Source organism: Octopus bimaculoides, chromosome 18, assembly GCF_046866305.1.
Source record: "Octopus bimaculoides isolate indiv1 chromosome 18, ASM4686630v1, whole genome shotgun sequence".
In the NCBI taxonomy this organism is placed as follows: domain Eukaryota; kingdom Metazoa; phylum Mollusca; class Cephalopoda; order Octopoda; family Octopodidae; genus Octopus; species Octopus bimaculoides.
In genome coordinates, this window is record NC_142945.1 from 28,669,068 (window position 1) to 28,680,632 (window position 11,565).

The 11,565-nt window shown below is 33.0% G+C and overlaps 1 protein-coding gene across 7 annotated transcripts in view; it reads left to right on the forward strand.

Annotated features, from left to right (window-relative positions):
* Positions 1-11,565, forward strand: part of LOC106867760 (3',5'-cyclic-AMP phosphodiesterase 4C) — a 702,494-nt gene that overhangs the window by 216,169 nt on the left and 474,760 nt on the right. For 2 of the 7 annotated variants that reach the window (XM_089365942.1, XM_089365945.1), the window contains exon 1: positions 6,739-7,328. The exons of 3 other annotated variants lie outside the window; for them this stretch is intronic. In XM_089365942.1, coding sequence (XP_089222068.1) covers positions 7,237-7,328 — 92 coding nt within the window. In that variant the 5' untranslated portion in view covers positions 6,739-7,236. Of the gene's footprint in view, positions 1-6,550; positions 7,329-11,565 lie in introns of those variants that run through there. 2 more of the 7 variants (XM_014912734.3, XM_089365943.1) reach the window with 2 other exon arrangements.

Sequence of the window (11,565 nt, forward strand, 5' to 3'; positions counted from 1 at the left end):
TTGCAGTAGTTACTAGACATAAACTCAAGAATGCGCATTGGCTAGATTGAACTGCTGAAGATAATTTCAGTAACTGAGGATTTTATCAAAATGAAAGTGTTAAAATTTCTAAAACTTCACATTTTATTACACATGAATGAACAGAAACTAGAGGTAGAAGAGTGACAATCAAATTTGGTAACGAAAGGCTAGCAGAGAGCCAGCCTAGATCATGGAGCTGTTTCCACTATCCTTCATACAATCACTGCTGCAATAATGTAGTTTATAAGGTTTGAGGAGTGTATGAGAATGAGGCCAGCTATTGAAATTGTTTTATTCAAAACAACACATCTTGTCTAACTGTAATCCTCCTTACTCAGGAATATCACATATGTTACTAAATTGCATTCTACAATATTCTTCTCTTGACAAAATATTAAAATAGTTGAATATCCAAGCTAAGATAAAGTGTAATTACCTTCAACAGAAAAATATATTTTTGTTGTGGTCATTACAGCAGTTTTCTTTGTTTGCATGTGAGATATCAATTGGAATTGAACCTGATCTTTAAATCACACTTCAACTCACACACTAAATCATAAAAAGGTGTAATGTGACCCCAATTATGAATAAAAACATTAATATCAACAGTTGTCACGTGTGGTAATAAGACTTTCTGTTGGGCGACTCTGTACACCTGTTTAGTATATCCCTTATTATCTACAAGTCTATTCCTTACTATCTGCTAATATGTTCTGTATCACTTGCTGGCCTGTCTATCCCATGATAATTGCTTGTGTACTGAACGTATCTACTGCACTATACTCTATCATCGGTTGTCTTATACTTTATCATCAGCAGGTCTATACTCCTGCATCTGCTAATCTACCCACTGAGGAGGGGAATGCAGTCTATTCACTATTATCCATGTGTATATTCTAACCATTAATTACAATTATGTGATGTTTAGTTATGTATTTCCTGCTTCTGCTAGTATATATCTCCACACCTACACTATGTCATGATGAAGCAATAGAAAGATTATTGATTTTCTTCTCTCTTTATGTGTCATAGCAAATTCAGATAAATATATGTCTGTGAGTTAAGCTTATTTGTTTCAATTCAAAATCTTCCCTATTCACCTGAAAAATATTGACCAGCTTCTGTATAGGTTTTCTCTAATTTTACCTAATTGAATTTGACTTTTTTAATAGAAAATATAGTGAACATAATTTGTTGTGAACTAAATCTGATACTAATTTAGAGAAATATAGAAATGAATTTTTGTTCCTAATTTAGAGACAATTAGCTAAATAAACTTCTGCTCCAATCACAGAACATAAAAACCAGCCTTTGGCTGTGAAAAGACAGTTGCTGTAAATTTGCTTAACTATCAGAATCCAAAATTGATGTAATGATCCCACTAATTAAGAAAGCATGAGTTTAGAAACTGCAATTTCAAAGAATTATCATAACATCAAATCTTGGAATATTTATGATACTTATCTAAAAGAACTGAAAAAATAAAACTCATAAAATTTATAAGTTGTAAAAAATATTGAATCAAATGCTGTAAAGTGTTATGTCAAATGAGTCAGTTGATGGAACTGCAATACTTGTTGAGATATAAATATAATTCTTTCTTAGGCACCAGTGTTTAGATAGACCGAAGAAAAGTGTTAAGATGTTATAGTGTTCATACATTTTCTAAATACATTAGTGATTTAAACAGAGTGAAATAGCTGTAACTGGGACAACTTCTTGGTTGCAAATTAACTTTACTTCATTTATGTGGTGCATTTATTACTGAAATGTGGACATTAACTCAGTAAAGAATGTTTAATGGATTGAAGCATGAGTAATTGAAAGGATGTGTACAAATTCATACCAAATTTCTTTCAAAAATAATATAAATATTTTAAATTGTTAGATAAGGTACAGAACTTTCAATATACATACATACATACACACATACATTCATAAATACAAACATACATACATACATACATACATACACACATGTGTGTGTTAGAGTAACATCATTACCATCATTGTCATGATGATGATCATTTTTTTGTCTACTACTTTACATGTTGGCACAAGTTTGATGGTTTGGAAAGATGCAACAGGCTAGCGGAGACCAGCTTGCTCCAATGTCTCAGATTTAGAATGGTTTCTACAAATTATGGGTGGAATGATGCTAGAAAGTGATATAAAGATGATAGTATTGATGTGTGAGTGAGTATGTGTATATACATATGAATGCATATGAATATATGTATGTTTGTATATACAATATATATGTATATATATATAAGCACAACTATGTGGTTAAGAAGTAGGCTTCTCAGTTTTGTAGTTTGGGGCTGTGTCACACCTTGAGCAATTGTGTTGTGCTATTGTTCAGGGTAGACCAAAGTCTTCCAAGTGGATTTGGTAGACAGAAATAGAAAGTAGCCCATTGTATGCATACATATATATGCATGTATGCATATCCTGGGTATGTATCCAGTAGTGGGGTCCTGGTTTGGGAGCTCCATGGTTTTGAGGAATGTGGAATCACCACTTTGCCACTATTCACTATTATTCCCAGGTCAACTGTCACCCAGAGTAGTAGCATCTGTCAGGTGCCAACGTTGGGTTAACTAGCATATTAGGAGTTGCCTAATATGCAGTCTCTGCAAAAGAAACCTTTGTGGTTCAATGGAAGGGAAGGCAACACTTTGTGGAGTGGAGAGAGCAAGATGAAGCAAGTAGGACATCTTGGTCATCTACTGCATCCATTTCCCTCCCCAGTCATCTTAACCTGGTCTTGCCTCTGAATGATAAGATGGTCATGGTGCACAACATTTCTCTTCAGTTTAAGCAAAGCCACCACAGAAGTCAGCAGTCGTCCTCATAAATGACCAGATGGTCCAAGTCACTCAGACAGATGAACATTTATGTATGTATGCCTGTCCATCTGTGTCTATGTGTGTGTTTACTTATGTTTATGTGTCTCCAAATAATGTAAATATTACTAATATTACTAAGTATCTTCTAGTATTTATCAATCCACACACACACACACACACACACACACACACACACACACATTTTCATAAGAAGTAAAAACCGCACTAGTGTAATAGATATTATTAAGCATATATACTAATGTATATACTTTGTGTATTTTCCAGTGGCTGCAATAACACATTGGAGTATATAAACTCTCATTTAGAGTATATAAACACCAGTGACAATGAGAGTTTATATACTTCGATACACCATTGCAACCATCAGAAAATACACACAGCATATACATTAGTATATATATTTAGTTATATATATGTACAATATATATATATATATATATATATATATATATATATATATATATATATATATATATAGAAGTAATAAATACTAGAAGATACTTAGTAACATTTACTAACTTACTTGGCTTCAATGTTCTGTTTAGCCCAGTGATGATCTCTACGTCTCTCAACTGTTTCTGTTTGCTAAAACTTGCTAGTCCACATAAACCATACTCCTTTGTTCCTCTATCATGGCTTCCTTCTCTGTCTCTATTCTCCATATTAGACACTTGGTTTAATCTTTTTTTCCCCCAGAAATGAATCTATTTTCATTTCCTCTTCAAAATTTTAACTTCTGAGAATTTTGCTTTATTATTATTATGTAATAAGCTAAAAGTTTGGTGGAATAAGATATACTGCATCTGGTAGGATATCTAATTTCTTTTGACTGTACTTATAGATATTTAGTTAAAGCACACCTTTCGATATATAGTAGTTGTTGTAGTTCCTGGTCATATCTGATCAAACATACTTATGATCAAAGCATTCCAGCCAAGACGATTAGGACTTATTTTCAAATAATGTCTCCAGGATCACATTGTCCAGTGTATTCTTCCTTTTATAAGCCACTTTTCTAACAGGTTCAGCAACCACAGAAGTTCTCCTCTGTTGGCTTGTGATAACAGACCTGATATTTTCAGTCTCTGGTTAATAGTTCAAATAGCACTGTATGCTGCAGTTCACAAACAACACTTTATATCGATTCTATAGTTAGTAAACAACACCATTTATTATAGTTAATAACACCATATACTATGATTAACAATGAAATATACTACAATTAACAGTTAAAACGACTCCATATTACAGTTAACAACACTATGCACTATAGTTTGCAGTTCAAACAATGCTATATACTATACTTAACTCTATATACTCTAGTTAGCATTATATGCTTTGTTAATGACTCTACATACTGAAGTTAAAAGTTCAAACAACACTACAGATAACAGTCCAAACAATATTATATACCATTGTTAACAGTTATATACTATAGTTAACAGTCCAAACAATATTATATACCATTGTTAACAGTTATATACTATAGTTAACAGTCCAAACAATATTATATACCATTGTTAACAGTTATATACTATAGTTAACAGTCCAAACAATATTATATACCATTGTTAACAGTTATATACTATAGTTAACAGTCCAAACAATATTATATACCATTGTTAACAGTTATATACTATAGTTAACAGTCCAAACAATATTATGTACTACTCTTTCCTTCAGTCTTGTAATAAAGTATAAACATAATCCAAAAGTGCATAAAAGTATGTGAAGTTTTTGATCCTTTCAAAGTTGATGTAAAAACAGTAAAGAACTGACATTAGCAGTTAGTTTCTTTTACTTTTAATCATATATAGTATTGTAGACTCTCCCATTCCTGTGCCCTGAACAGAAGAAACATTTTGTGTCCGGTGCTTTACACTGTTTGGCTATCTACTCTCTTAGTACAAGTGTAAAAATATTTTCTCAACCAGTTTGTTAATAATAGTTCTAGTTTACCTGAGTCATCACATGACCTTCATGTATCCAGTTATTTTCTTGATTCTAATTAGCCATTCAACATAGGATTAAAATTTTTTTTTTATTGTGATATCATCAATTTCCTGTGAATTTACCACATGCAACTTACTACAAGTGTGAAGTTAAGTGGAGGTCTTCAGCTGTTGATGACTGTGGCTAATATACTACAGCATGCTCAAGTAATGCACTTTAGTAACAATGACCAAGTAATTATAAGTTATGAGTTCAAACACTGTTGTTGGTATTGCACTAACCCTAACCTTGTCAACATACTGAACTGTCCTATTCCACGGAACTGATAAGAAAAGATGTATGCCTAGATTTATTATTTGCTTATAAAAATAAGTAAGATGCATATGTAATAGGGTACTTGTGGACATCTTGTGTCCTTAGCAGCAGATGACAGGTAAAAGCTAAATAATCTTTGAGGCTTGAGACACTACACTCACTTACTACTACTAGGTATTGGTCAGCTCAACTGCTGGAATTTGATGGCATCCATGTTTAAATTTAGATTATCACTTCCTGCATTAATAATTTAGATCACTAGCTTCAATAAAATAATAAAATAAATCAATAAAATAAATGCTAGTATTAATGTTAGAACAAAGACTTGTAAACAAAACCATTTGGAAAATGAGGAGATGGATGTTAAAAGATTAGCTTAAGCTTGTCATTGTTTTTGCATGTTCAAAAAAATGTCCAAGTTACTAGACAAGGAATATCAAACACAGAAATAAAGATTAAACAATATTGAGCAGTTCCTAACTATTTGAACCATCAACAAAAGAAGAAAAAAAATTAGTAATTTTAAAGAATAATTTTTGTTTTCATATTCTTTTTAGAATAACTTTTATTATTATATTTTATTATGTAATTATTTCAGGTAATGTGATCATGATTCAGTAAATTTATGCAATATCAATGAGATATCAAGTAAGTTAATGTATTATATTGTTATAGTGTTGAACAAAGCTTTACTTTGTTTCAAGTTAGGAAATATGTTTATAGATTAACCACTGTCAACAACTATACAGCATAAAAATATAATTTCTCACTATATGGATTCCCACTCCCCCCCTCACTCTCCTTTTCTATCTACCTCTCCATCTCTCAAACATACACACATACATAAAAACATGTATATTCACATACTCCGACATATACTTACATTCAATCACACACACACACACACACACTCACACGGAAATATACACGTGCCTATAAAAGCTATTCTTGTACATCATACCTTTCCACTCACAACACACACACTGCACAAACACATATACATCACACACACACACACACACACACACACACACATGCATACATACACACACTCCACAGACATTCACCTGCCACACCACACAGACACATGCATATTACACTCATCACAACACAGACACATACATCTACTGCATACAAACATATACACAGAATACTATTTTCCGTGTATATGTGTATATGTATATTTATGGTAGGTGTATGTCATTGAGGAGTGTAGGTGTCATGTGTGTTATGTGTTTGAGTGTTTGTGTGGCATGGGAGATGTGTGTATCTGTGCAGGATGGGATGATGTGTGTGGAATGTGTATGTTTGTGTGAGTGTACGGACTGAGTGTATATATGTGTGTGGAGTGGTGTGTACAAGGAGTGGTGTGTGTGTGTGTGTGTGTGTGGAGTGGTGTAATATTGTGTGTGATAAGTGTATGCGTGTGTTTGGAGTGTATGGTACATATATGTGTGTATATGTGGAATGCTGCATGTTTGTGTATGGTTTAGAGTGCGCAGTATGAATGTGTGTGTGCATGGAGTGCGTGTGTGTGTGTGTGTGTGTGTGTTTAGTGGTGTAAAACTGATCATATATTTTAGAAACACCTACTGGAACAACTAATAGTGTAGTTGGCTATTGGCTGACACAGCTGTGAGAGACTACATATATTAGTATGTGAATGTCCTATGTCAGCTACACAGAATGTTTTCTAGCACATGTGACACAGTCACTTTGTCTCTGATGGACAAATGATTGCTTTGTTCATTTCATTCAGGTCCAATGGATCAATGAATAGGTTGTGGGATTCTACGTTAAAGAGAATGGGGCACAATTATAGCATCCATCAAAGCACTACTGCTGCAGCTACTGTTGTTGGTGCTGCTGTTACTGCTGCTGTTGTTGCTGCTGCTGCTGCTGCCACTACCACTGCTGCTGCTGCTGCTGCCAAGCATTGATTGCCTGCACAAAACTAGACCACTACTCATATTTCAGAATTTCACTGAGATTAGGTGGGTTTTTTTTCATGCACAAATAGTAATTATTCAACTCCCCCTCCCCAACCCCTGATTTCTAAGAGGATTTACTATCAATGGCCCAACCAAAAATGCCTCTACGGACAGCAATGTTATCAGTGCCAGGTAACGAGTCCTTGAGTGCCCGAAGAAGACATTCCTGGATTTGGTAAGTTTTTTCCTCTTCATCGATCACTTTTCTGAAGATACCATGCTTTTGCAATATCATACATGTACTATGTTATAGCTGCACATTCTCTCTCTCTCTCTCTCTCTCTCTCTCTCTCTCTCTCTCTCTCTCTCTCTGCTACCCTCTCTTTCTTCCTCTTTTCTTTCTTCCTCTCTCTCTTTCTTGCTCCCCTTTCCGTTCTCTCTCTCTCGCTTCCCTTTCCATTCTCTCTCTCTCTCCCCTTTTCATTCTTTCTCACTCTCCCTTTTCCATTCTGTCTCCTTCCAAAGATGCCTGCTGCTAAGTGCAAGCTTCCAAATTATCACTTGACAGTGCATCAGCATGCAGCCGAGGTCTAATGCCACTGTCACACCTTACTCCAACATTGTTTACTTTCATTTACAAACATTACATTTCCTACTTTCATCCTATTACATAAATATCACCACAACGAAGAACCCTATTTATTATATACATCACCTGAATGACAAAGAGCCCTATAAGATTCACCACCCCCACTGACACAACGAAAGACTCTAATCCATTCATTACTATCGCTACTACAACAAAGGACCCTATATGCCTGCCACTACCAGAATGACAGACCCTAGTAATATACCAACATAATAAAGGAGATAAATTGAAGCTTTCATTTATTTATAGTTTATTTTTATTTTACAAATATCTTGCTCCTCAACATTTCTACTATTCTGCATATTTGTATGGTTGTGTGTGTGTGTGTGTGTGTGTGTGTGTATGTGTGTGTGTGTGTGTGTGTGTGTGTGTGTTTGTGTGTGTGTGTGTGTGTGTATTCTCTCTCTCTCTCTCTCTCTCTCACACACACACACACACATGTTCATGTATGTAGTATGTATGCCTAATGTTGTATAATATAAATGCCCACATATCTATGGACATATACAACACACAAATATACAAGATAATTCAGAAGTCCCTTTCGTATTTAAATTTAAATAATATATAAAATTGAAATGTTAAAGGGACATTCTGATCACTGTGTATTACTCATAGACATTGATTCCTACATACTTTTAGAGATTACACAAAGATTATGGACAGGTAAATGGAAGTATGCACCTTTACCCATGCACACACATACATACATACATATCTGTACACATATGTACATTTATATATATATATATATATATATATATATATATATATATATATATATATATATATATATATATATATATATATATATATATATATATACATATATATATATATATATAAAGTATATGTAAAAATTATCTTTCTGAAACAGTATGTATACATTGTTATATATAGTAATTTCTAAAAATATATTCTGTGTAAAGTTCAATCAACAGCTACAAAACAAGCCGCTGGGTCACTGTTAAAATCTTATTGTCATCCATTGTGAGGAGAAGAGCAAGGCATTCTAGTTGGTCCCATAACTCTCTAAGTTATTGATCATACTTGACATTTAATGGTAGCACAAATAAAGTAAGAATTGAACCTATGATATGACTCTCCGTTCTTACTAGGAGTTTTCTATACTTTATACCATTTCTTTGCATGTTGCATATATGTACATGCGAGAATAATTAAATGTAGCATATGTGCATCTATGTGTGTAAGTATGTATGTATGATGTGTGTGTCTATGCATGTGAGTATGTATGTATGTATGTATGTATGTGTGTGTCTGTGTATACGTGTGTGTGTGTGTGTGCGTGCTTGAGAAAAAAAGCTTTTTACTTGTTTATTTAAACAACAATAACTATGTAGAGCCACATGCTGAACTTAGAAAAATGTTGCATTTTTTTATATATCCTGTCACAAATTGACTTTACAGAATATATTTAAAGTACATCACTTTATCCTTTCCCCAAAACTGCAACTGTACCTATAATTATAAGTATAAATGTGAAACTATAATCCAGTTATTGTAGTTGTGTATTGTTAACTAACTATCCATAATTCTTCTTTTTGGTGGCTTTGATTGAGAAGTTTACATTTGCTGGACAGTTGACATTCTCAATAGTTCTGCTTTTTCAGATATCTATTTAGGTTTATGGAATTTAATTTTGTGTTATAGGAATGTTCTACAAATTACTTTGTATTGAAAGTTCCTGATATATTCCATATCGGACATATTTTTGAAACTTCAGGACTATATTTTCTACGGAGAACATTGTATGTAGTCTCTCTCTTCCTCCCCACTCTCCACCACACACATATAGGATACATTTAATTTGGTCACTTTGTAGGATGATGTTCACTGTCTGTAGAACTAGAATAGCTGAATCTAACTAGTTTTAAAGTCTTGAGTTCAAATTCATTGCAGGCTTTTTTTTGTATATTTGGACATTTGTGTCCTTGTCTTTCAGTTCTTCTAGTTGTTGGGAATAGATATCAGCTCTTCTGAGAATTCTATGCAAATGAAATTTGTCTCCCAGCTGCTTGACATTTGAAAGAAGTCATAAAGCAGTGATTCTTATAAAAGCTCCCCAGGGTTCAGAAAATAATGATGTTTTACATGTTATGATTTCCATACAAACATGTTGTGAGCATTTCTTTTTAATATTAGGTACATTCAGGTTTTAATAATTCTGTCTTTCATTAATAATACATTTTGTAACTACCTCTTTTTCTTGAATTTAAAACCAAAGCTTACAAAAGGTGACTAAGTAAAAATGTCCAGCTTATAGAATATACATCTATTTTTGGTTGGTGCAATGCATTTCTCTTCTAAATCTCAATAAAGACAGATATGTTTAGCAGTTCTGTGTTTGCATAGCACATCATCATACTTTGAGTGCATTTTTAGAAGTGTACTCCTAACTTATATATGATACTCTTGTTTTCAAACACCTCTTCATTGCATTGATTCTCTCCCACCTTGTTGCTTAACTGGTCATATCCAAATAATACCATATGGCACTCAAAACTATCATGATTGGTATGAAGCCTTTTCTCATTGTTTTCTTCTGAAATAGTCTATCATTATTTCCATGAAAGTTTCCAATTGATGTTAGAATCTTTTGATATCAGAATCTACCATTTGAACATATCCTTTATTGTCCACTCAAGCAGCCTGAATACTGATATTAAATGCATTGGAGAACAGGGTCTTTTTGTAAAAGGAAAGCTTTGGTTACTGTTTTTCTTAGTATGGTAACTATTTATTTATTGATTGTGTAATTGGTTGTATAATAATCTAACTCATGCCAGCTTAGAAAATGATGTATGTAAAATTATGATGATGATGGAGGAGGTGGCTGTAATGTTGATGATGATGATAGTAATGGTGGTGTTGGCAGTAGCAGTGATGGTAGTCATGGTAATGATGATAATGATGATGGTGTCAATGATGATGATGACAATGATGACGATGAAGATGATGATGATGAAGATAATGATGATGAAGATGATGATGATGATGAAGATGATGATGATGATGATGTCAGTGATGAAATATAGTCTTGTGTGTTCCCACTTATTTGTATATTTCATTATTGAGAACAAAGATTATAGAGAGTCCATAGGCTTTCAGATTTCCTTCATGGCTTAGAGTCCTTCCTCATTTAGTCATATGAACATTTGTTGCAGCTGAATTCCATTCTAATATTATGTGAATTGGTTGTAGATAGCTCAATTGGCTACATTGATGTTTTTGGCATAGATTTCCAGGTCTTCAACAAATAAGCTATGGAGAAAATTGATTTTGCTTACCATTTTGGACCCAAGCATATATCCACTAATATCTATATATATATATATATATATATATATATATATATATATATATATATATATATATATATATATATATATATATATATATATATATATATATATATATATATACTAATGATAAGAGATTAATTGCTAGAACAAGCTGCACCACAAGCAGGCCATATTCCCCTGCAATATCCCCCAAGAGAAGTTTAAAAAGATAAACTGGTTAGATATCCTTATAAAATGATGACCTCCTGTACTACTGGCTTATTATAAAGTCTTTAGTCTATTTTCTTGTTAAATTTCTGTCAATCCTTCCCTGGTAATGATATGTACTTTAGGTGGTGATACACTGAGTTGTTATGTGTTGCACTGAATGTTTTATCATCAACTGCCTTATTGAATTGACCATAATACATGAGTAAGTTGTGAAACTATTTCAGAAAACAGATTATTAACTGCATATTCCTTGTATACTTGTTTTCCATGAATTTTTCTTTTAAATTTAT